This window comes from Diplodia corticola, assembly GCF_001883845.1.
Source record: "Diplodia corticola strain CBS 112549 chromosome Unknown scaffold2, whole genome shotgun sequence".
NCBI lineage: Eukaryota > Fungi > Ascomycota > Dothideomycetes > Botryosphaeriales > Botryosphaeriaceae > Diplodia > Diplodia corticola.
Window position 1 is genome coordinate 611,263 of NW_017971481.1, and position 26,400 is coordinate 637,662.

Sequence of the window (26,400 nt, forward strand, 5' to 3'; positions counted from 1 at the left end):
AACTTTTTCTTCTTCCCAGCTAGATGGGAAGAGGGATTCTAAGAAGATGGATATATACAAAACGACATCGAACTATCTACAAGACCAAACCAAACTAAAAAAAAAAACACGACTCTCTAGAGCATACGTAAATATAGAAACAACATAAAACAAGGATATAAGACAAAAATAAAAAGTATCTCGATGGATACCAAGCAGGAACGCTCATCCGATAAGTGCAATCTGAAAGTTTGGACAAGCATCCACCGCCGCCGTACCTGGAGTTGTTTTTTTCTTTTTTCTTTTTCACTCCATCATGTTCTTGAACTCTTCAGCCATGTCTTTGACCAACTGCTCTGCCTTGGCAAGATCCAGCATCTCAACATTGCAGAAGACACCCATATCCAATCTGCCTCCCCTGATGGTGGCTTCCACATCGAGCGAATGCTGCAAAAAAAAAAACCGTTAGCAAAAGTTCCGCCGCGCGTGTAATGGAGGGCGCGCCGGGGCTTTTCCGAACCAACTTACCATATAAGCACCGCCAACCGCGTCACCATTCTTCAGCTCCGCGGGCACCTCAAAGCGCCCAGGTTCATCGCTACTATTCTCCACCCTGCTCCACCCCTCCTTCATCCCCGCATCCTCCACCTCCCGCACCCTCACGCCAGCCCCAGTCCCAGCCCCGTCTCCTTCTTCGCTCTCGGGCAACTTCAAGAAATTCACAAACGAATCCACCCTCACGCCCGTCCAGCGCTCGACCTCCCACAGCCCGGTGCCGGCAGCGACCTCGACGGCGTCCCCGATGGTCCGGAGGTCCTCTTGGATCGCCCTGGCCGACGCGAAGACGCTGCTCTTGTCGCCGCCGAGGGGCGCGCGCACGCGCAGCGGCACGAGGTTGACCGTCGGCGCGGGGGCGTCGGCGAGGCCGTCGATGGCGTGGGAGCGGTTGGCGAGCCAGATGCCGAACACGACGTCTCCGTCTTTCCCGGCGGCGACCAGGCGCGCGTAGATGCGCGCGTACGCGGCCAGGAAGAGGGACTGCATGTTGATGCCCTGCTTCATCGCGGCGCTTTCGAGCGCGGCCAAGGAGGAGGAGGAGGCGGACGACGGAGACGAAGACGAGCCGCCGCAGATGTCGGGCTTGAAGACGCTGGCGCGGCCGGGGCGAGCGGAGCGGGGCTGTTGGAGCCCCGTGGTTGGAGACGCGACGGCGTCCTTGAGGTAGTTTGACCAGAAGTCCTGACGCTTGGATGCGGCGGCCGGGGATGCGGATGCGGCGATGAGGGCGGGGAATGCCGTCGTCGTTGTCGTCGTCGTCGGAGGTGTCATCGGAGGTGTCATCGGCTTCGACGAGCTCCGGTTGCACAGGCGTTCGAATTGCCGCATCAGGATCGGGAGACTGACGCCGTCGTAGAGAGCGTGGTGGAGCTTGACGGTGAGAAGCCAGCCATCATGCTGCTTCTGAGCGACGAGTCTGGCGAAGGGCTGCCTCGTGTTGTTCGACGGCATCGGCTCCCGACTTTGCAGCGGCGGCTCGCGCTCGTCCTCTGCGTACCGGCTCAGCACATTCTTGAACCTTTGAGATACCTTGCGGATCAACTGTCTGGTTCTAGAAGTGCTTCTCTTCTTCTGGAGCCTCTTCGGACTTGGTGGCGTTGGGGTGTAGGTGTTGATAGCTTGGAACCCTTGCTCTGCCTTTCTTAAGACGACCTGGAGGAATGGCGTCCCCTCGTCTCCAGTGGCGACCATCATTGTTCGGAGGATAGTGTTGGTAGAAACAAGGGCAGTCCAGGCCTCGCGAAGACGTTCCTCGTCAACCGTGTCCTTGATGTGGTACTTGAAACCGGGGAAAAGGATTGATCCCTCCGTCTTTTGCCAGACGGATAACATGAAGACTTGACCCGATGTGGCTGGCATGACCTGTTCGACATTGCTAGAAGAGATCTTGGCATCATTCAAGATAGCTTCCACATTGAGCGGCAGCAAGACATCCTGCAGGACCTTGGCCGGGTCGGTCTCGGGCGTCGTGGTAGTGGCCGGCTGCCGACCCTCAACGATGCGCGCCATCTTCTCGACAGTAGCCGCGCGGAGCATTTCGCTGACGCTGAGCTTGATTGACCTCTTCTTCAGCAGCGAGGATACCTTGATGGCGCTGATCGAGTCGAGGCCCAAGTGGAATATGGTCAGCTCCTTTGTGATTTCCAGCTCCGGAACCTTTGAAACTGCGGAAAGAACTTCGCGGATCGTCTTCTCGGTCTCTGTCCACTCAGTCGAAGTAGTGATGCCATTGACGGCAATTTTGTCGTCTTCGACGTCGCTGCTTTCGGCGGAAATGTCTCTGAACGAAGGTAGACCGCAAACCGAAGCGCCACTGTCACTGTATGAAACGGCGCCAGCATCCGGCGAGGCGATGATACTCTTCATGACCATATCGACGCGGTTCAGAAGCTCTTCGGAACCAGCCTCATCGAACACGTTCGACTTGCAGGCCGTGCGCCAGACAAGCTCATCCCCCACGGCTTCCATCTCGACAGCCACGGGGTACTCGACATCGGCGGCGCCTCCAATCGACTCATAGAGCGCATCAGAGGTGGTTTGGTTGTCGTCGCCAGGTCGAGTTTGGAAAATGAACAGCGTGTCGAAGAGGGACTTGCCGCCCGTCTCTGCCGCAGCTTTGGCCTTGCGGAGCGGGTAGTGCTGAAACTGCCTCATGGTGCTGATGTTTTCTTGCATGTACCTCAGCATCTCTTTCCTCGTGCCGTGTATGATGGACCTGACGGCCACCGTGTTCATCGTTGGGAACATGACATCCTCCGCTTCCTGGCTGTCTCTTCCAGACAGGACCACGCCGAAAACGAGATCCAGTCTGCCGAGGTAGGAGGACAGAACAAGCGACCAGCACGTCTGGCCGAGGGCTTGGAGAGTGATGCCCGCATTCTTGCAGAAGGAGCGGAGAGTGTCAACAGGAACAGATCCCGTATGCTCCTTGCGGTGAACCTGCAATCCGGTGCTGAGATCCTGCACGCGGCCTTCTGACAGAAGTCCGCTCGGCGCTCCGCCGAGGAAGTCGCGCCAGAAGCTTGCGGCCTTCTCTCCAGAAGCATTCAGGATGTCTTCGAGGACATGATCGTATGCAGGCCGGGCATTGACATCGCCGGCATATGCAGCTTGTACATCGCGGTGAAGAAGGCCCAGGGACCATCCATCATACAGCGCGTGCGCGATGGACAGAGCAATGTACACGTCCGACTTGCATCGGATGACGTTGACCTGGAACAGCTCTGCCTTGGTGCCCTTTTCGGCAGTTCGCGCCCTGATCGTGTCCAATATGGCGTCGATGTCTTCCTGAGAGGCAGCCTCAATCTCCCCGATGGTGAGATCCTGAGCCTTGTGGACGACCTGTGCGAAAGACAGATCAAGGTCGGGATCATCCACCTCTTCGAACGTCGTGCGAAGGATGGCTGAGCTACGGTATATGCTCGCCCACGCCTGCTTTGTTTTCTCAACATCGACCCCAGGCGCAAGTTTCAAGACGTCGTGGTTGAAGTAATGGTGGAACTCTGACGAGAACATTTCTGCAACCATGGCTTCCTGCAGAGGAGTAGCCGGCAGGATCCGCTCCACGTTTTCGCCACCTTTACTTCCAGTGCTGCGGAAATGCTCCGTGAGCGTGGTCTGCTGGGAGTCGAGAGTGGCACCTGGAGTAGCAACCTGGCTATCGGCAGTCTTCTCAGTGACCTCCTTGGCCATTCTCGGAATCGTCAAACTGCGCATGATCTGGCTGACGGGCAGATTGATTCCGCTCTTCTTGAGCCTTGAGGAGAGCTTGATGGCATCTATACTGTCCAAGCCGAACTCGAAGATGGTGGTGTGCTCATCGACCTCGGAAGGCTCGGTTCCTGCGAGAGTCGCGATCTCTTCCTGCAGACGGCGGGCCACAGGCGTCCATACAAAGCCTTCGACGCCATTCAGATGGCCGTTTGCGTGTCCGTTGACGCCGTTGACGTGAGCTGGACCGGATGAGTGGATCTCGCCGACCGTGTCCGAGACGAGCGCCTCGGGGTTCTCAAGCAGATTTTGGAGCGCAGTCTGGAACTCTTCCAACAGGATGGCCAAAGTCCCATGATCGGCGACTTGGCCTTGAGCTACGATGGTCAAGCCCAGAGATCCATTTTGCTTTTGCTCCACTTCAAGCGCAAGTGGATAATCGGCTTCGGGTTGGTCCTCCAGCAATGACCACAAGGATTTGTCAGGATCACCATCCTCAAGCTCCTTTTGAAAGACGAAGAGAGTATCAAACAATGGCTCGCTAGGGGCCCGCTTAGTCCACTTCATGATGTCGCGAAGTGGAGTATGCTGATACGGGAGGGCCGAGATATTGAAAGCATGGCACCTGCGCACGACCTGGCTCCATTTGTCGTCCTTGGCAAAGTCGAGATGGAAGGGAATGGTGTTGAACATGGGTCCGATGGTGCCATCAGCCCCTTCAAAGTCAATTGACCGGCCAGAAACGACCATGCCAAGAGTAACAGCACCGTCAAAGTGCTTCTGCAGAACAGATGTCCAAGACGCTTGCACCAATGCCTGGTGCGTAACATCGAGCTTCCTTCTGGTGCTTTCGAACGACTCCAGATCCGTGAGGGTGGCGTTGATCGTGACGTCCTTGTCTTGTGGGTGGGCAGTAAGGCTAGGCATGATACAACTCCGAGCAGTGGACAGATGGCCAGCCCAGAATGATGGAGCTTCAGGCATAGACCTCAGCGGTCCGTAGGGCAGCACCTCCAAAAAGGCAGGGCCGAAGTCGACTTGGTGTTCTCCCTTGTATTCGGCCTCGACCTTCTGGAGAAGCATCGGAAGGCTGGCACCATCATACACTACGTGCATGATGTGGATCGATAGAATCTTCTTGCTGGCAGAGACAGTGGTGACAAGCTCGAAGGGTCTCATGAGCTTGTCTCTGTTCTGCGACCACCACTTAAGCTTCCTCATGCCGAGGTAGTCGTCGATCTCGTCGGGATTCGTTACCGGGGTCTCGACCCAGGGTAGTTGCTGACCTCGGAGAATGACCTGGATGTAGCCGTTATCCGTAGGGATGAATCGTGCACGCAGAATCTGGATAGACTCGTACGCTCTTTCCCAAGCTGCACGCAGCTTGGATAGATCGACATCTGAAGAAAGCTCAAACTTGAAAGTCGCAAAGTAGACGGGCTTGTCGCTCTCTAGGGACCGCGAGATGATACCCTGCTGGAGCGGGGAACAAGGAGCAATGCCTTCGATAGCATCCTGCCTCACGCCGAGTGCACGCGCTGCGATGGCCTTGTATTGATGTTGGCATGCAGAAATATCCCGTTTCGCTGCTTGGATGGAAGCTCGGTCCGCTCCAGAATCCTTTGAAGCGAGAGCCTTCGCAAGGCGACTGACGACAGGGTTCTTCATGATGACCGAAGCCTGGGCGTTGCGGAAACCAGCCTTCCTCAGCGCACCAGCAAAGCCAATGACGGAAATCGAGTCAAGGCCAAGCTCAAAGATGCTGGAGTTCCTCGAAATGTCGCTGTCATCTACCGACGCCATTGACGCAAGCACCTCAGCAACCTTCTTCTCATCGGCAGTAGATAGAGCACCACCCTCCCCGGAGGATGTTGAGATGGCTTGAAGTTGCTCGGGGCTGAGTTCTGAGTAGAGCTGCTTGAGTTGCTTGCCATCGGCCTTGTTGTTGGCCGAGAGTGGCATCGACGTGAGCGGGATGAAGTGAGTAGGAACCATGTACGCCGAGAGCTTCGAGCGGCACGCTTCCGCAGTCACCTGCATGGCCTCCTTTCCAACTTGACTGACGGCAGGCTTTTCCTTCCTGACCAAGGTCGACTTGGTAACGACGAAGCTGACAAGCTGGTCCTTTTGCTGCTTGGGATGCCTGAGCACAAGGGTGGCAACATCCAGAACCTCGGCTTCGGATTGGTTGATGACGCTGTTGATCTCGCCTATCTCCAAGCGCTGGCCACGGAGCTTCACTTGATCGTCCGCACGGCCCAGGAAGTCGAAAGAACCATCGTGTAGAATTCGCACCAAGTCGCCTGTACGATAGACCTTCTCATCAAACTCCTCAAGGTAAGGGAACTTGTCGTTGGTGAGATCAGGGCGATTGAGGTATCCCTTGCCGACCAGTTTTCCGGAAACACAAAGCTCGCCGACGGCACCACGCATGACCGGGATGCTTGTATTAGGCCTGAACACGAAGGAGCCGACATTGTCGAATTGCGGCCCAATGTTGGAAGGCTTGCCGTTGTCTGGGACGCGTGGGAACATGGTTACGCCGATGGTTGCTTCTGTAGGGCCGTAGCCGTTATGAATGACCTCGTGCTTGCCAAAGTCGTCAAGGATCTCCTGCTTCAGAGCCTCACCGCCAGTGATGAAGACACCCTTTAGGAGAGTCGGCACTTGGTCCGGTGTCAGCTGCTTGGCCAAACTGGGCGTCAGATCAATGTGCGTAATCCCGAGGGCTGTGATGGAGCCAGCGAGATCCTCGAAGATCAGATCTCTTGGCGCAGACACAAGCCTGATGCCCTCGGACCACGTCCAGTATTGCTCAAGGACCGAGACGTCGAAATGGAATGAAGCGAACTGGAGCCACTTTGAGTCTGCGTCCCAGCGTGGGTAGAAGAGCCTGGAGAAAGCAAGCATAGCCTGCACCGCGTTCTCGTGTGTAAGCTCACACCCCTTGGGTGTTCCCGTCGTGCCAGAGGTGTAGAGGCAGTAGCTGAGGTCTTGAGGAGTGACTGCCCTTGACAATCTAGGCTTCTCGGCCGACAACTTCGAGTATTCGACGTCGTCGAGATTGATGATCGGCACGTTGACCTGGCCTTGTAAAGGTTCAGTCTGGCTCTTCATCGATACAACCATGGCAGCCTTGGAATCTTGAGTGATGAAAGCCTTGCGTGCGACGGGTGCACCGGGATCTAGGGCAACGTAGGCACACCCTGCTTTCAAAATACCCAGAATACCGAACGAGGCTTCAGGACACTTGTCGAAACAGATTGCCACAAGACCGCCCGGCTCAACGCCGTTACTCTTGAGGAGGTTGGCAATCTTGTTGCCTTCCTCGTCCAACTCCTTGTACGTCCAGCATCGGCTGGTCACCTTCTTATCCTCGATCTCTGTGGCAAACTCGAAGGCAATCTTATCGGGGTGCTGGCGAGCACTTCTTTCAACGAACTCATGGAGCAGAGCCACGTCCGTCTTGATCTCGCGCTCCTTGGGAGGTGTGATGGAGAGCAGTTCTTGCGAATGCTTGAAGGCGTCATCCACGTGGCCATCTGGGTGGAAGATGAGGCCCAGCAGAACCTGGTCCAGCTGGTCGAGCATCACCTTCGCCTGCTCTTCAGGAAGGCGATCTGACCTGTAAGTGATTCTCAACTCGAGCTGGTCCCCATCAGAGGGCTCCAGTTCAATGGACACAGCGGCATCGACGGTTGCGTCTTCATCGACAAGCTTCCAGTAGCTCTTCTGGCTGTCTCCATTTGAGAGTTTCTGGTATGCGAATATCGTGTCGAATAGAGCCTCATCCGGGTGGCCGGTCCAGCGCTGAATCTTTGTCAAGGGTGTGAACTGGTGTTTGCGGACAGCGGTGTTGAAGGCCATCATGCTCTCGAGGAGAACGCGGTTGTGCGGGTCATTGCGAGCCGGCAGCGGGACGGTCGTGATACATGGGAAAGCGACTGACTCCGCATTCTCGTCATTACGACCGGACAAGACGATTCCGAAAGTCGCAGCATCCTCTCCAATGTAGCCCGACAGTATACGAGCCCAAGCAGCCTGGCCGGCAGCTTGCATAGTGATTCCAGTTTTGCGGCAGCCTGCCTCGAGCTCACTTTGACTTTGAGAGCAGGTCTTGGATGAGACAAGCGTCCGGCCTTCCTTGACACGAAGCGGCGTCATGCTGGGAAAGGCGTTGACAAAAACATCTTTGCTTCTCTCTTCCCAGAAACTCTTCTGTTCAACGTCGTCATCGCCACTTGACAGGAGTATGGAGCCCAGAACAGACTCGAATGGCTTAGGTGCAGGGACCCTTCCATCGCGGCAAAATGCCGTGACATCGTCCAGAAGAATGCGCAAGCTCTGGGCGTCATACAGGGAGTGCAATATGGAGAAATGCAGAGAGGCACCGCTCGTGTTATCGACCAGGAGCGCGCGGAAAGCGTTCTTGTGGAGGCCATGCAAGATTTCCTGACGGGAATCCTCCCGCCATTCCAAGATCTTCGATGCAGCAGCCGATTCGGACGCTTCCAGCTTAGAAACTGGCGCGAATGAAGCATCATGTGCGTACGTGACCAAAGCAAACGGTGATTGAGTACTGTTGACGTGCACAAACCCAGAGCGGAGAATGTCGTACTTCTCGTAAAGCAAGCGCAGCGCCTGCTCCAAAACATCCGAGCTGATGCCTTCAAACTGGTAATGCATGTAGTTGAGGTACATTTGACCGTCGGAGTGGAGGAATTGCGATATCATGCCGGCCTGTAACGGGGTACAGGGATGGACGGAAGCAACATCGTTGACGCCGACCTTTAATTCTCGACAGATAGCCAGCCTATGCTGCTCTTCAAAGCCCTTGAAGTCAAACATCTGCTTTTCTGGCATGTAAGGTTCTCCGCTTTGTAGGAGCAAAGCGAGGTCCGCGCAGGTGGGACGATCAAGAACGTCTGATGCCGTGACCTTGTAGCCCTGCTTCCTTAGCCGGGCCGCGACTTGCACAGCGCTGATACTGTCGAGACCGAGCTGGTAAATGGTTGTCTGCAAGCCGATGCTCTCAGGTGCAACCTTGGACAGGCCTGCAAGTGCCTCCCTGATTTCCAGCTCGGTGGTGGTCCAGTCGCGCTCGTCCTGGACATCAGAAGTGTCCTGTCTTGCCTCTTCAGAGTCCTGGAAAATGGACTTGAGCGCCCGCTTGTCTACCTTGCCTGCAGCAGATAGTGGGATGCGATCGACCAGGATAAGGAAGTTGGGTATCATGTAGGACGGCAGCTTGTCAGCCGTGGCTTTCTTGGCTCGATCCTTGATTTCTGTGGCGTCGAGACTGTCCCTGTCTGTCCCCACTGCCAAGAAAGCCACGATCTGCTCTTTTGAAGACTCCGATGCCTTGAGCACCTGCGTAGAGACACTGGCAACGGCATCGTGAGAGTCTCGCAGAACGGCGCTAATCTCACCAAGCTCGACGCGCAGACCGCGAATTTTGACTTGATCATCTGCGCGCCCAACAAACTCAAATGTGCCGTTTGCTAGCATCCGAACAACATCGCCTGATTTGTAGAAACGTTGGCCGTGGCGGGAAACAAATCGAGCTTGAGTCATTTCCTGATTGGCGTGATATTCGCGGGCAACCTGAGAGCCACCAATGTACAGCTCGCCAACGCCGAAGATGGGCAGAGTGGAGAGACCGTCTGGAGACTGTACGATGAAACTCGTGGTAGGGAATGGCTTGCCGATGACAGCTGATTTGATGTCCTTCGAAACTGGGAAAATGGTGACACAGAAGGCAGCTTCGGTAGGGCCGTAGGAATTCACGAGCTTTCCAGCCCATCGATCGACGAGTTCCTGGGGCATCGCCTCTCCAATGCAGTACAGGTATTGCAGTGTCGGAACAGAATCCTGCGGCAGGCTCAGAGCGACCGAGGGGGTTAGGTCAGCCAAAGTTATCTGCATAGAATCGATGATTCCGGGTGTGTCATTGAGCATCATTGGCTGCTCAGCCGCACAGAGAGTAAATCCGAAGGTCCAGGCAAGGAAGCAGTCGTAGTAGCACATGTCGAACGTAGTGGCAGCGAACTGGAGGAGGCGGGAATCGGGGTTCCACGGAATAATCGTGCGGGATGCCTCCACCGTCTGGACAGGATTGCGGTGCTCAACGCTTACCGCCTTCGGTGTCCCAGTTGAGCCCGAGGTGTACAGCCTGTAGGCGAGATGGTCTGGCTTCAGGCCGGTGACGTTGGGGTTGTGCGTGGCAGATGAGCCGATGGTCTCCACAAACAAGATCTTGGCCTCTCTGCACCAAGTCGTGTCTACCACCGCGTTCGAAAGTACCACCTTTGCACCGAGCTCTTGGAGCATGAACTGCTTTCGAGACACAGGAAGGTTGACATCGATTGGAGTGAATGCTGCGCCGGCCTTGAGCACTGCGAGGACACTAGCATAGTAGTGTGGCGACTTCGGAATGCAAATAGGGACAGCGTCGTCGAAACCTACGCCTTGTTGTACGAGAACGTGGGCGATTTGGTTCGAGATCTGGTTCAGTTCATTGAACGTCCATCGGCCACGGCTGCCATCCGCATGTTGGAAATCCAATGCCACCGCATGGGGCATTGCCTCGGCATTCCGTTCGAATGCTGAGTGGAGCAACGGTTCGACGCAGGGCTCGAGGGTCTTGAAGTCGAGGTTACTTGCAGAAAGAAGCTCTTCAGAGAGACCAAGAATATCAGAGTAGAGTGCGGAGGGTTGTTGAGTGCATGAGCTCAACGCCGCAGCGAATGTATCGCTAATCACACGAATATCATTCTTCGCGATGAACGCTCTACGAATTCATCCTTAGCTTACTACACACAGAAGCATGGGGTGTGCACTTACTCATGGAAATGCAGAACCAACGCGAGGGTATCATTGTGGCGATTGGGGACAAGCTCGCAAACAAGGGGAAACTGTGTACTCATCAGCCTTGGCTCTACTATGTCTCTTTTGTGACTTACATCCATCTCTCCAGAGTCTTCTTCTAAAGACCAAATGTTCTCATTGAGGCAGTAAGCAGTTTGCTGAAGGATGAAAAGGGTATCAAAAAGACGGGTGCCATCGTTGCTCAGCATTGCTTGGATGCGTCGAAGAGGCGTCAGCTGGTAAGGCAAAGAATCCGCGTTGAAGGTGGAAAGATATTCAAGCAAGTCGTTGTTCTTGCTGTTCGCAGAAAGATCCACTCTGACCGGCAGAGTGTTGAAACATGGCGCAACAAGTCTATCAAGACCGTCTATGGGGAGTGTCCGCCCACTGACAACATTGCCAAAGCAAATGTCGCTCTCGCCGGTGTAAAGAGACAGGATCTTTGCCCACGCCGCTTGGCCTAAGGCCAGCAGTGTGCAAGACAGTTTGCGGCAATCGGATTCCAAGGCGCTGAGTGAGAAGGGCAGGTCCTCCGCAAAGACACATCGCTCGGTCTTAGTCTTGCGGGCAGCAGTGGACAGGCCGGTAAGATCGGGAAACGAGGTTGGCTCAAGGCTCCGAAGGCGACCAGCCCAGAACGAGTCCGTCTCCTTGGACCGTATTTGGACCATCTCTGCCAGAAATGGTTCGAAAGTTACAACTGGTGGCAGGTCGTTGCCACAGTACATTTGCTCCACTTCTGTCATCAACTGACCCATGGCTGCGCCATCATACAAGGCGTGGTGACAGCAGAAGAGCAGGTGGGTGGAGTCGCCTGCCTTCATTGTTGCGAACCGAAGTGGAGGCTGATCGGACTCGGCCATGGATGCAGCGACTGATTCGACGTATCCATCGACCTCATTCGCATCGATCTCGTCCCACTGAGGAATGCTTTCGGCGAGAACGACCTGTGCAAAGGCGTATCGAGGGTCATCCGTAGCGACGAAGCAGGTTCTGAGAATTTCGTGCCTCTTGCACATTGCAGTCCAGCATTCCCGCAGACGAGTGTGGTTTCCGTGGACTTTGAAAACCATCTTGTTGAGATATGTAGCGGTCTCAGAAGACCCTCCCGCCGAAAGCATGGCTTCCTGCAGAGGACTACATGGCAGGACCTTGCGAACGCTGATCTTCTTGTTGTTGAACGTACTCAGGATCTGATCCCTCGTAGATTCACTGAAAACAGTGGTCGGGTCGATCGCTCCAGGACCATCATCCGAGTTCAATGTCTTCTCAGAAATAAACCTGGCCAAGCGCAGAACAGTTGCATTCTGCAAGATGGCCGACACCGGGATTCTTGAAAACCCGGCTTCCCTGAGTCCATTGGATAGCGAAATAGCAGAGATCGAATCTAACCCATAGGCGAAGAATGATGCTTGTCTCCTGATCTCATCCACCGGCATCTTGAGGACGTTGGCAAGGGTGCTGGCAGTCGCAAGCTCGATCTCGGACCACTCGCCGGATTCTTCAAGCCCCTCGGACTTGCGTGAGACCGAATCAATGTAATCAGACGTCAGCTGCTCGTACAAAGCTGTAAGCTTGCGCTTGTCCGTCTTGCCTTGAGCAGTCATCGGGATGGCTGTAACAGGAACCAGGGCGTTTGGCAACATGTACAGAGGGAGCTTGTTCTCCAAGTTACCGAAAACATCGGCCACTGTTCCCTGAGTGTCTTGATCCACGGTCACCACTTGGATGTCTGGCGAAGAAGACCCTCTAGGTACCCAGAAAGAGACTAGCTGCTGAGCAGTCTTATTCTGAACACCCATCAGGAGAGTGACGCAGTCCGTGACCGATGTGGAATCGAGGATACAGCTGTTGATCTCTCCAAGCTCGATCCGCTGACCGCGTAGCTTGACTTGATCGTCGGACCGACCAGAGAATAGGATTGATCCATCTGGGCAGAGACGGCCCATGTCTCCGGACCTGTAGATCCGACCCCACGTAGGATGGTCAATGATCTTCTTCGCAGTAAGTTCCGGCATATTGAGATATTCGCGGAAGACCTGGTCTCCACCAAAGCACAGCTCACCAACGCCACCTCTGGGGATGAGTACGTCTTCCACCTCATCCATGACAAAGGCAGAAGTATTAGTGAAAGGCGCACCGATGTTGTTGATCAAGTCGTCTTCGGTAACGTTGGGCCTGACAGTGCAGATGTTTGTTGTTTCAGACGGACCATAGCCTTGATAGAGGCCCTTGCCGGCCCAAGCCCTTTTCACGTGTTCAGTGACGGCCTCGCCTGCCGTTACAAGGAACTTCACGTTCGGGACGTTGTCTGGGTGGACTAAGGCTGCCACCGTTGGCGTGAAGCTAAGATGAGTGATGCCCATTTGACGTATTGCAAGCTCCATGTCTTGAAAGAGGTCGTCCTTGGTCCCAGAGCAAAGGCACATGCCTGCATACCAAGAAAAGAATATCTCGAAGACAGACACATCGAACGCCTGGGAGCAAGATTGGAGGAGTCGAGAACCTTCAGGGCACGGGTAGATCTGGGAAAGAACCTTCAGGTTGCTCACAAGATTGTCTTGTGTGACAAGAACTCCCTTGGGGGTGCCTGTACTCCCCGATGTGAACACTCCATACGCCACGCGCGATCCGTCGTAAGGCACGTTCGGATTCTCGACACTGAAATCGTCGAGGCTGACTCGGTCTACGTCGAGAACATTCCGATCGCCCAGTGAACGGATATCAGCAGGACAATCGCTCCTCGTCAGGCAGGTGCGTATCTTAGCCTCGTCGACGGTGAACCGGATTCGCTCCAATGGTGTCTCCGGAGCGATGGGGACGTATCCTGCCCCAGTCTTCAAGACCGCAAGGATTGAGACGTACAGATCAATCGACTTTTCCATGCATATGCAAACAAGATCGTCAGGCCTGGTGTTGTGAGAGAGGAGAAGATTGGCAAGTTGGTTTGCTCTTGAGTTGAGTTCTCCGTAAGTGAGCGTCTGCGTCTGGACGCCAGCCTCGTTGATGTTACTACTGAAGGCGACGGCAGGTGCATTTGGATGTTGCTCGGCCCCAATTTCCACGGCGTGGCCTGGTCCCGCAGAGATGTTTTCATGTTTGAAGTCGGCATTTTCCATCGACAGTACAGAGTGGTCCATATGTTGGATTGGTTGGGCCAGCTCGACATCAACGTTTTCCAAGAAGAAACCGACAAGCTGTTCGATTTGGGATATTATAATGTCGACTTGGCTCTTTGGAAGAACAGCAGGATCATAAGTTGCTTTAGAGGCAACACCGGTTTTGCGAGGCTCAAACTCCAAGGTTAGCTTGAACTCGAGTTGGTCAGCACCATCGACCTGTGAGACGAGGCTGCCGTCGTTTCCGTTGCTGTGCAAGGTTTCTTGCCAAACAAAGAGGATGTCGAAAAGCGGGCTTCCAGGTGCCAAGCCACAAGCTTTCTTTACATCGCGCAACGGCAACTCACAGTGGCTGAGCATCGCTCGATTAAGCTCATGGATATGAAGGAGCAGGTCTTTGATGGTGAGAGAACGAGAAATATCGAGCCGGAGAGGAAGCGTCGCGATGCATGGCCCAACAATCTCTTCAATCTGTGAGACTGGAATAGTTCGACCAGAAGTCACAGTTCCAAAGGTGACGTCGGTAGTGTCGAAGTAGAAAGCTGCGAGCAATGCAAGAGCCGCCTGGAAGAACACCTGAGTGTTGACTTTGAGGATGCTGGCGTGTTGCCGGAGACGTTCGAGAGGCGTGGATAGAGCACGGCTCGTGACGGCCAGCGTGTCCGTGGACACCTTCTTGCCGTTGAAATTGGGAAGTGAGGCGTATGCGTAGTCCTCCAGCTGGTTCTTCCAATAGCTTGTTGAAGGTTCGAGATCGGCTGCTGATGTTGTAGCAAAGTGCACGGTTACATCACGGAACTGGGGCCTTTCCGGAGCTTCGCGACCAGAGATGAGGGTATTCAAATCGGACACGATCAGATCCATAGACCATCCATCATACAGCGCATGGGGAATCTGGCAGAGAACCCTGGTCTGGTTGGCAGAAGTCAAGATCTGGAACTTGAGCGGCCTCAGAAATGACTCTGGTGAGTTGAGCTCATAGTCCTTCTCGAATGCATCAACTTCAACCACTTGATTGTCGGAGAGCGCTGACCAAATGATTTGCGCGTAGGAGTTCGCAGAGCCGGCCAGGGCACAGAAGCCAGACCGTAGAATGTTGTTTTTCCTTGCCAGCTCTGTCAACCAACCCTTGAGCTGGAGGGCGCTGCAATGCTGATGAATCTCCAATTCAACCCAGTTACAGTAGGCGCGTGGGTTGATTGAAGTCTCAGCAAGCATGGCTGCTTGCAAAGGTGTGCATCCGAGAACGTCTTCGATGTCAGATGCATTGTGGCGGAGCTCCTTTAGATTCAAGACGGCTTGCTTGAGATCCTTGAACGTATCAGTCGAAGGGCTTGACGGGATGGACGAAGTGGTGCGATTCTTGAGAAGTGATCTGAGAGACTCAGCGTCGCGTGCTGAGAGTATGTCGACGGCACCGAGTGAGTAATCCGACAAGCGCAGTGCTGAAGCTACCCGAATCGCCTTCAAGGAGTCGAGGCCAAGCGAAGCAAGGTTGCTTGTCGGATACACGGTCTCTTGGAGAACGTTGGAGAGTATAGCGCAAATGCGACTTTCGGTCTCATCTGCGTATTCAGACCGTACAGGACGCTCAGCGCCTTGCCTGTCCTTATAGGCAGCCTCGAGTCCTTTGCGGTCAACCTTGCCGGAAGGCAACCGAGGAAGGTCATCCAAGATGACAATGTCTCCAGGTACCATGAATGCGGGAAGCCAGCGCTTGGATTCCTCAATGACCTGTTGAGCATTGAGACTGCAACCTTGGGCCAGAACAAAAGCGACAAGGATGCCCGAGATGACACTGGCGGTGACGCTGCGACAGCCTTTGATGTTTGTCAAGGCTTGCTCCACTTCTCCTAGCTCGACACGCTGGCCTCTTAGTTTCACCTGGCCGGTAGAGATACGGCCCAAGCACTCCAAGGTACCGTCCGGCAACATCCTTGCCTTATCACCCGTTCGGTACAAGCGCCCGTATTCCGGGTGATCGACAAAGGCGGCAGCGGTCTGCTCGGGCCGGTTGAGATACCCGACGGCAAGCTGGTGACCGCCGACGGCAAGCTCTCCAACCTGGCCAATGGGAAGTATTTCCATCGGGGCGGGCGTAGATTGATCATCGGGCGGGGGAGCGACAACGAGGGCTGAAACAGTATCCAGTGGGATTCCGATGTTGCCCACCTTAGAGTGGGCGCTAAAGCTTGGTTGGAGGGTACAATGTATGGCGGCTTCCGTGGGGCCATACATGCCCCACAGGATGCTTGGCTGCACTTCGCTGCCGCCAAACTCGTGCACGATCTGGGTGCTCAGCATTTCGCCGATCGTAAGGAGGAGTTTCAGTTTCGGGACAGCATTGCGCGTCTGCAGCAGGGTCCCCGCCACGGTGGGGGTGAGTTCGGCTGCATCCACCTCCAACGTCCTCATGGCTGCCGGCAGATCATTGAGCAGAGCCGTCCGATCACACGTGACAAGCGTGCAACCCTTGAACAGGGGGAAAAATATTTCGAACACCGACACGTCGAAGGTGGGTGCGGCAAACTGGAGAAAGCGCGAGAACGAGGGAATGTGCCGGTCGTGAGCCAATAGGCTCTGAGTGGCAGCGAAATGCGAAACGCCGACTCCTTTCGGAGTGCCCGTTGACCCAGAAGTGTACATGACGTAGGCAAGGTCTTCCGGGCTAGGGCTCGGGAGCTCCGCAGGGCCTGCCGAGTCCGCATTGTAACAGCCGTCTTCTAACAGTAAAACATGAACGTTGTCGCCCAGGGGTATCTTATCGCGAAGTGAAGGAGTGGTGACGACGAGTCTTGCAGAAACGTCTTGGATGATGAACTTGACACGCTCCGGGGGCGCATCCAAGTTCAGGGGACAGAAGGCGCCTCCTGCCCTGAGAATGGCAAGCTGGGCGATGTAGAGCTCCGGGGATTGTGGCACAAGCAAGGGCACCACGGGATGCGGTCTCGACGGAGCCAGATAGGAGCGGATTATGCTGGCCAGCGAAGTCGTCACTCGGTCCAAGGTAGAGTAGGACAATTCGGTGCGCTTCCCGTCGTGGCCGAGAAAGTCGATGGCAGGCCTCGCGGCGTAGTCGGCCCATCGCACGAGGTCATGAAGCAGCCGCGGGCCTCGTAGCGCCTCCGGGTGCGGGTTGAGGACCGACAGGGCCAGGGCCGGCTGGGGCGGCAGGATCTCGCTCGCAGCGTGTGCCTGGGCAATGCAGCGTCTCAGCTGCTGCGCCATGTGGCGGAGATGCTGGGCGGGCAGATAAGCCGAGCAGACGAGGCGTCCGCGGGCCGCGTCACGGCTGTATTGGAAAGTGAGGGCGGCCGGGTGGGCCGAAGGAGTCTGCCAGAGCGTCAGAGGGGGATTCGCAGAGGAGAATTGGGTGGCGTGACAGACCACGTCCAGGTAGACTCGAGTGACGTTGGCGAGGTGCGAGGCGGGCTGCGGCGGCGCGAGTCTCGAGATGGTGCCGCTCATGGCGCCCACCTCGACCACAGCGTCGTCCACCAGGAAGCGCATCGCATCCACGCCCGTGTAGGCATGCAGCAGCGCCGCCCACGCGCGCACGACGGCCTCGTCCGGCAGCTGCGGGAGGCCAGGCAGAATTTCTTCTGCGGGCGCCGCGCCGGCAGGGCCAGGCGCGTGGGTGGAATGGAGGTTGGGGAAGGCCGTGAGGTCCATGGCTTGCGCAGTCACCGCACGAATTAGGAAATTAGAGACAGACAGGCGTGGGGAGCGGCGCGTTCAAGTGGTACAAGTAGCATAGAGAAAAGCAGCCCGCGGGATAGTGGGATCAGCGAATCACGGCCCGGGGTCCTCGGCGGTGCATGATTTGCGGCCACAGGCGATGTATAATGAGCGAGCTGGCGGCCGCGTCCATGGCGCCCAGGCGTGCCGGAAGCTGATGAGAGCTGGCGCGTGAAGTCGCGGTCGATGACGATGCTCGCACTGGCCCATGCCGTGCTGGGGCGCCCGCCGAAGCAGGCCCAGTGCCCACGCCTGCTAGCGTCCACCGCGGGGCCACTGCAGTCGCGACCTCGCCGCCCGCGCTCGCGCCTGCGCCTGTCGCCGTTTCCCGCTCGACCGTCGCCGTCGCCGTCGCCGTCGCCGTCGCCAGCTGCTGCACTCGTCGCCTCGTCGCCTCGTCGCCGCGCCCTTCGTTCGGGACGCCGCTGCTGCCAGGGCCCTGCGGTGACAGCTCCGGGCGCCATGCAGCTGCCGCAGCTGGCAGCAGCACCAGCAGCCCTCCACGCCAGGGCTGGTCCGCATGCCCGCCGGCATGGTCCGCGATCGGAGCGCCCCACGCGAGCCCCCCTGGCGCGCCCCGGGCGGCGGGCATCGAAGCGGCGGGCACCGAGGGCCGCGGTGGAGCGTGTGTGTCAACGGAAATCTCATCTGATCATCAGATAATTCGACTAACCGGTTGATGTTGCATGCAAATTCTTCGAGGAGCTTGGCGGCGCGGAAACACAGCCCCAAAAGGCTTGACAGCAGCCGCTTCGGCCCTAGGCCCAGTCCAGCGGGCGGATCTGATAAGCCCCACAATGCAGGGGTTGCGCCACTGGCGTCGGTCCTTACGTGGGTGGTCCATCTCCGGCGAACACTTTGCACCTCCGTCCACACCCATTCGTACCGCGCCCGCCGATGCGTGCCTGCTGCTGCTCGGCGTCAGCCCTGCATCCCAGCCCCGTCGGCGAGCCGTGGACTGCCGCCATGGCACACTGGCGCCAACCCGCACGCCCGCGTCGGCAACGGCGCTGCCCCGGACACGGCACAGCGCCACCGGCACCGGCCTGCTTGGTCGTTGCAGCTTCGCCTGCGCCCTGACCGCTGCTTGCTTGGCTGCGCTGTCTGCATGCCGTCGGAGATTTCTGCCAGCTTACCAAGGTGTTGATCATCCCCGGTTTCTCCTTTGGGCCTGCTTGGGCAACAGGCTGTGCTGGCCTAGCCGTCCCTCCCCCATTTCTAGTAGACATGACCCTCTGACCCGGCCCGAGGTCCACTTCCCTTATACGTAAGTTTCTTGCTAAGGATCTCTGGGGATCCAAGTCTCCTCCTCCCCCCTCACATCCTCATGGAGGCCTCTGCTGTGCCGCCCGAGCCTACCGCTCTCGAACCCGTCCGCACCCGCAACGATGCCGACCCTTCTGCTGGAGACGGCCGCGCCCAGCACCCACGTCACAGCCGAAACGTCAGTGCCGGCGACTCTCAATGGCGCCGAGACATGGACGTGGCCTCCCTCAGCACTGCTCAGCCGAGAGCATGGCATGCTGAGATTGGCGGCGTCTCCAAGATCTTCTTCAGACGCATCGCTGGCCTCAACCCCTTCAAGACGTCCTACTTCTCGCTTTTCCGGCCCCTCAAGAGCTTCCAGGACCGGTTCATACTCGTTGCTGGCGTCATACTCGGCATCGCCGCCGGCGTACCTCTGCCCTTGATTGGCGTCATTTTTGGCCATATCATTGATGCCTTCCCGCCATCCGAACACGAACTCGCCGTGCGCATTTCGCAACTGCTAGGAGTTGCTGTGGCATATTTCGTAGTCACCTGGGGATGGGCCGTGTGCTGGGGAATCATTGGCGAAAGAACCTCCCGCGGACTGCGGGAGGCGCTGGTTGAGCGTGCTCTGGGAATGGAAATGGCCTACTTCGACGTCGAAGCGCCAGACATGACCAGCATCCTCACAGAGAAGACCCAGACTGTACAGCTTGGTACCTCGGAGAAGGTTGGCCTTTTCCTCCAGTCAATCTCGTATTTCGTCGCTGCTTTCACCGTGGGCTTCATTCTGGACGCCCAGTTGACCGGAATCCTTCTTGTGGCCGTCATCCCGACCATGTTCATCATCATTACTTTCGGCTCCAAGACCGTCGCGAAGTTGCAGAAAAGTTCAGCAGATGTTGCAGAAAACGCCGCTGCTATCGCGTCGAGCGCCCTGAAAGCCGTACAGGTCGTCCAGGCCTTTGGCATTGGAGACAAGTTGGCGGACGAGTATCTCGCGCTCCTGAAGAGCTCCGTCCGGATTGGCGTTCGAAAGTCGATCGCTGGAGCAGCTATGCTTGGATGTGTCTACTTTACCGCGTACTCGGCCAATGCCCTTGCTTTCTGGTATGGCACTAAACTCCAAGAGGACAGGGGCGCGGATGGCGGTGCAGGCACAATCTATGCGGTTGTGTTCCTCATCCTCGACGCGTCCTTTGTCGTCGGCCAGTTCGGACCTTTCATCCAGACCTTCGCCATGGCAGCAGGCGCTGGCGAGTCCATCTTCGAAGTCTTGGACCACGCAGATCCGCATATCGATGTGTATGCCGACGATGGTGAGACGCCTGACGCATCTGCCTTCGCGGGTGGCATTCGTTTTGAGAACGTCACTTTCGTGTATCCTGCGAGGCCCACCGCAAGGGTTCTGAACCACGTCAACCTCAATTTCCAGCCCGGTGCTGTGAATGGCATCGTTGGTACCTCCGGCTCTGGCAAATCCACTGTTGCTGGCCTCCTCCTGAGGTTCTACGATCCATCCTCGGGGAAAGTCACCATTGGCTCAAAGGACATCAAACAACTGAATGTTCGTGGACTTCGTTCTCGAATCTCCATGGTGAACCAAGAGCCGGTGCTTTTCTCTGGCACCATCTTCGAAAACATCAAGTATGGACTTGACGAGGACCACGGTCTCTCCGAAGAAGAGGTTCTCCAGCGTTGCGAAGAGGCTGCACAAGAGGCTGCTTGCGATTTTTTCGACATACTTCCTAATGGCATCCATACTATGATTGGAAGCTCGGGTCACACTTCGTTGTCTGGCGGTCAGAAACAACGGATTTGTCTTGCAAGGGCTCTGGTCGGCAACCCGTCTCTTCTGATCCTCGATGAATACACTAGTGCCATGGATGCAACTAGCGAAGCTCTAGTCCTCAAAGCTCTGGACAAAGCCACATCTGTATCCGGTCGAACCACCATCATCATCGCTCATCGCCTGGCCACGATCAAGAACGCCGCAAAGATCATGGTTATGGAGCACGGAAACCTCATCGAAGAGGGGACACATGAGAGTCTGATTGAGATGAGCGGCACCTACAGCCGACTCGTTGAGGCCCAAAAGTTCGACAAGAGTCCTTTGGATTCAAAGACTTCGTCAATCACAGCGACACCCAGCATTGCCCCCATGACTACGGACATGGACAAGGACACGGGAGCTCATATCGTTGAGCAATTGCAACCGTCGGAGGCTACCGGACCCTCTAAGCCATTCAGCATCGCTCAAGTGCTACGCAGAGCTTTTCTTCTCAGCAAACCCGAGACTCCCTACATCCTGCTGGGGCTTTTCGCATCCATGTGCAGCGGAGCCATCATTATCGGCGAGGCGATCATTTTCGGAAGTCTTGTGTCGACTCTGAACACCAAATTTGACAGCCCCGATTTTGACCGTGAAGTCAACTTCTATTGCTTGATGTTTTTCATTCTGTCTCTTATCGCCCTGTGTGCGTATGTGACGAGCGGGTCCTGCTTCGGCTTCGTTTCTCAATGGCTCCTTTGCCGCATCCAAGACACTTCGCTCAGAAATATCCTCAGACAGGATGTATCTTGGTTCTCGAAACCAGGAAGGTCGTCACACTCCCTCATGTCGAGCTTGAGCATGGATGCTGGACATATTAGCGGTCTTTCCGGCGTCATCATCGGCACGATCTTTTCCGTCTTTACATCCATTTGTGGTGGAATCATCCTTGCGCATGTTGTCGCATGGAAGATTGCAGTTGTTCTGCTCGCTGCAGTCCCTGTCATGCTTGTCGCGGGATTTTTCAGGCTTCGCGTCCTTTCTCAGGCAGAAGAACGTCACGAGACTGCCTACAACGATGCGGCAGCGTTAGCTTCCGAGGCTTGTGCTGCCATCCGCACTGTCTCCGCACTTGGGCGAGAGCGCGGCATCTTAAAGCAGTACAAGCACGCCATTCAGGGTCCTTACCAGGAGAGTCTCAAGTTTACCCTGATCGGAAATATTTTGCTTGCGTTCTCACTTTCCATTACATACTTTGTGTATGCCCTGGCATACTGGTGGTGAGTGTGGTCATCGCCCAACATTCCAAAGCTTTGCTAACGTGTGCTGTCAGGGGTTCGAGGCAAGTGCGCGAGGGAATGTACGGCATGCGCGATTTCTTCATCGTGCTGCCAGCGCTTCTGTTCTCTGCGCAGTCCGCCGGCCAGATGTTCAGCCTTGCTCCTGAGATTACTCGTGCCAAATCAGCGGCACGCAATGTCTTCAGACTTCACGACGAAAAGCCCTCCATCATAGTCGATGATCAAGACGCGAGCGCAAGCTCACTGTCGGACAATGAGGCCGAGAAGCCAAAGGCTGGGAGCAAGGGAACTCTGGAACTCAAAAATGTCAGCCTTGCTTACCCCTCGAGACCCGACGTTCTCGCTCTCAAGGGCGTAAGTCTGTCTATCCGGGCGGGTGAATACGTCGCATTCGTGGGACGATCTGGCGCGGGCAAGTCATCCTCGATCGCTCTCATCGAGCGTTTCTTCGACCCCACGTCAGGCACAGTGTTCATGGACGGCGAGAACATCAGAAACAAGGCGGTCCACTCTCATAGGGCGAGGATTGGTCTTGTGGAGCAGGAGCCGAATCTGTTCCCTGGAAGCATCATGCACAACGTATCGCTGGGCGCGAGGCCCGGGGACACGCCGACAAGAGAGGATGTGGAAAGAGTGTGCAAGATGTGTGCGCTGCACGAGTTTATCATGGGCCTGCCGGAAGGCTACAACACCGAGGTGGGCGCCAATGGGGGCCGGCTATCAGGTGGCCAGCGACAGCGGCTAGCGATAGCACGGGCACTTATCAGGAACCCGGAGATCTTACTGCTCGACGAGGCTACCTCCCAGCTGGATGCGACGAGCGAGAAAGAGGTTAGGAGGGCGATCGCAGCCGCGTCGTCGGGGCGTACCACCATCATGGTAGCGCATCGGCTGGCCAGCGTCCAGAAGGCGGATCGAATCTTCGTTTTCGAGAACGGCAGGATTGTGGAGCAGGGCAGCCACGACGAGCTGGTTGCGCAAGGGGGCATCTACTCGGGCATGGTAGAGACGCAGCAGCTAACTTGACCGATAAGCCTGCTTCCACGGTGCTTCCAGCAAGGCGTTTAGGCGTGGTGGGGTTCAATGTGACGGCAGGGATCACTTTTCATTTCACGACGAATGGGTACTTGTTCGTGCAGGATCTGTCTGCAACAGGCAAAGACGTTGCACGCTCCGCTGTTTAGAGTAAAAAATTTCCAGCTTGAGGGAGCCAGTACATAGAAAACGGCGCTTGGCCATCAGAAAACAGCAGAGGAACGCGTCAGCTCCGAGGATTAGAGTGCAGCCATCTTTACTTTAGCCGGTGCGATCAACGCCACGCTGCACATATAGCAGCGATAACAGCGTGCTGTACCTGATCTGCCGCATCTGCGTGGTGCCGTGGTGCTGGCCCAGGTGCTGGCCCAGGTGCAGGCCCAGGTGCAGGGTGATTTCCCGATCGGGACAGGCACCAGGCAGAGATTGCGTCTCGTCTTGTTGGACGCCTCCCGCCGCTGCGTGCGGGTGCCAGCGCCAGCCGCGGCTCGCGCAGCAGCGGGCCATCAGACGGCAAGCTCGGAAGTTGAGGGTCGCAGAGACTGCACAATGGTCGTGGGCCGTCGTCATGGAGGGTGCTGCTAGCGCGGGCAGACGTGGGTGGCTGCGCCAAGCGGCGCCCCCGGACGGCATCCGAAAGTCGGCGGGTTGGCGGCGGGTAACGGATCAGATAACTGTATTCAACATAGGCGTACGGCCCTTGGGTGGGCCGGGCTGGGCGTTTCTTAGGCGGCGAAGCGAGGCTCGGCGATGGACCAGGCGGCGCCGGCGGGCAACGGGGGCACGGCAGCAGGCACGGCAGCACGCGCGTTTTTTCGCAATAATGCACTTGCTCCTTCCAGCCCAGCGGCCGGCGGGCAGCCGGGCTCGACTCGCGCCAGGCGCCCTGCATGGCGCTGCACGCCGAAAAAATTTGTCGCCGCGTTCCACCTCGGCGGCGCTAATCTTATCTAATAATTATCTGATTCAGATCATCGCCAGCCGCGGCCGTTTGGGCTAGCTGGGGGTTGCGCCGCCGCCATGCTCTCTGCTGCCGGGGCCTGCTCGTCCGATGGTCTGCTGAGGCCGCGCTGCCTGCGCTTCGGGCTGCCCGGCTGCCCTTGGCGAGCGGGTCGCGCCGGGCGAGCGCCCAGCGCGGGCAGCGAGCTGCGCAGGCATAAAACGCGGGCGGCCGACTGCACCAAACACTGCTGTTGGTCACCGTCTGCAGCCACTCTGCTCCCAGTCTCCCAGTCCCCTGCTGCTGTGCTCCTGCCGGAAAGCATTCTGCCCAGCTCCAGCGTTGCTTCTCAGCCCGTCCGTACGTACCTGCCTGGCCCGCCCCGCGCCTGCCCCCCCAAGTCATTGCGTCATCGCCTCGCCGTCCACTCCGCCCAAAAGTAGCCGCTGACCAGCGCATGGACACGGCCAGCTCTTGCCATTCGTCCGCTGCTTCCCGTCCAGAGGACCTGCCGGGTGAGTCCTTGCCGCCAATGGCCGCGCGTCCGCCAGACCGGGGCTCGGCTCGCCCCAAGCATGGACCGTTGCTGATGTGTACTATATCATGCAGTTTATGTTCTCTGAACTCTCCTCCGTCAACACTCCAGTACCTGTACTGCTCGACCTGTCCACCCGCACAAAATGAGCCCTCACGCCGAGTACGCCGCGCCCCCGCAGAACAACAACCAGCCCCTCCGCAGCGTCCACCGGGCCACCCAGCCCAAGATGCATCGGAACACCAGCTACCTGAGGCCCTCCTCCGAGGACGAGCTGCACGACATCCTGTGCGTCGGCTTCGGTCCTGCGTCGCTCGCCATCGCCGTGGCCATGCACGACGCCATTGAGGCCTCGGGCCACGTGGGCCAGCTCGACCGGCTGCCCAAGGTCGCCTTCCTGGAGAAGCAGCCCGAGTTCCGCTGGCACGCGGGCATGCTCCTCGAAGGCGCCCACATGCAGATTTCCTTCATCAAGGACATGGCCACCCTGCGCAACCCGCGCAGCAACTTCACCTACCTCAACTACCTCCACAAGAACGACAGGCTCATTGACTTCACCAACCTGAGCACCTTCCTGCCCCCGCGTGATGAGTACGAGGACTACCTGAGGTGGTGCGCCAGCCACTTCGACGACGTCGCCTCGTACGGCCAGGAGGTTGTCCAGGTTGTCCCGGAGAAGACGACCATTGACAGCGCCGCTGTTGACGCCTTCGTCGTCAAGTCCAGGAACATCGTCACCGGCGAGACCACCTCCCGCCGGGCGAGGCACGTCGTCATTGCCACCGGCGGCCGGGCCAAGATCCCGGAGCCCTTCCCCAAGGACCACGCGAGGGTCATTCACTCGTCGGCCTTCAAGTACACGGCCCCCAAGCTCCTGCGTGAGCGCAACGCTCCCTACAAGATTGCTGTCATTGGTGGCGGTCAGAGTGCTGCTGAGATCTTCGAGAATCTCCAGAGCAACTACCCCAACTCCAGCACCAACCTCATCATCCGGGGCCAGCACCTGCGCCCCAGTGATGACTCTCCGTTCGTCAACGAGATCTTCAACCCGGAGAGGACCGACGACATGTTCAGCCGTGACGCTGACCTCCGTACCAAGACCATCCTGGACGACAAGGTCACCAACTACGGTGTCGTTCGTCTCAACCTGCTTGAGAGGATTTTCGAGACCATGTACCTCCAGAAGATGAGGTACGGCGCCCAGGAGAACTGGCCCCACAGGATCCTGAACTTCCGCACCATTGTGGACGCTGGCGAGTCCCCCGTCATCAAGGGCGGTGTCCGCCTGGTTGTCAACAACCACAGCAACGAGTTCTGCGCTCAAAAGAGCGCGACTGAGGAGGTCCACGACTACGACCTGGTTGTCGTCGCCGTTGGCTACGAGCGCAACGAGCACGAGGACATCCTGCAGGGCAGCCGCTGGCTGATGCCCGGAGGCGGTAGTGCCGGCCAGAAGTGGGAGGTCAACAGGCAGTACGGCGTTTTGTTCGAAGAGGGCAAGGTCAGCAACAATGCTGGCATTTGGTTGCAAGGTTGTAATGAGATGACGCACGGTGTAAGTTTGCCCAGACCCCTTCTGATGTTCTTCTCTCCGATCCCACGCGCCACCTCGCTTCCCAGCATCCTGTGATTCGTTCGCCAAACTCAGTTCCTCACCTTCCTGTTCCGCTTCACACACCCTTTTCTGTCTTTTACAGGAAACCCAGCTCGCGGCTGGTGTTTCCGTACACGACTCCCGCTCCCACGGGATCCCTGGCTTGCTTCTCCACACTTGAAAAAATCCAATGCTGACATGCATTTGCGCCTATAGTTAAGTGATACCCTACTCTCCGTTTTGGCCATTAGAAGCCAGGAGGTTGTTTCTTCGATTTTCGGTTCCCAGGTTGAGCATAGCAACGGCGTTCATCATGAGGAGGCGCATCAGTCTCAAAACGGTCACCACGCCCACCACCAGACTCAGCTCCAGGCTTGAGTCCAAGGTGTCGATGGGGGGTTGACGTGTATTACGCAGTTCTCGACCCTTCTTCCAGAGACTCGCGTCCGTCTAAAAAATTGTTTGCTTTAGTTTGACAACAAAAAATGTATTTCATGTTTATTTC

General features: G+C 56.9%; 3 protein-coding genes across 3 annotated transcripts; 2 read left to right on the forward strand and 1 right to left on the reverse strand.

Moving 5' to 3' along the window:
- Positions 1-285: 285 nt before the first annotated feature.
- Positions 286-17,405, reverse strand: BKCO1_2000210 (peptide synthetase; the record flags this gene model as incomplete). The annotated part of the gene is made up of 4 exons (XM_020272409.1): positions 286-426; positions 508-10,537; positions 10,591-10,661; positions 10,710-17,405. The coding sequence occupies 4 exons, from the start codon at positions 17,403-17,405 to the stop codon at positions 286-288; spliced, it is 16,938 nt and encodes a 5,645-aa protein (XP_020135006.1).
- A 1,393-nt stretch (positions 17,406-18,798) lies between these two features.
- Positions 18,799-22,817, forward strand: BKCO1_2000211 (multidrug resistance-like protein; the record flags this gene model as incomplete). Its single annotated transcript, XM_020272410.1, has 2 exons — positions 18,799-21,770; positions 21,824-22,817. 2 exons carry the CDS (start codon positions 18,799-18,801, stop codon positions 22,815-22,817), a joined length of 3,966 nt encoding a protein of 1,321 aa, XP_020135007.1.
- Positions 22,818-24,446: 1,629 nt separating this feature from the next.
- On the forward strand, positions 24,447-25,931 carry BKCO1_2000212 (l-ornithine n5-oxygenase; the record flags this gene model as incomplete). Its single annotated transcript, XM_020272411.1, has 1 exon — positions 24,447-25,931. One exon carries the CDS (start codon positions 24,447-24,449, stop codon positions 25,929-25,931), a length of 1,485 nt encoding a protein of 494 aa, XP_020135008.1.
- Between the last annotated feature and the right edge of the window lie 469 nt (positions 25,932-26,400).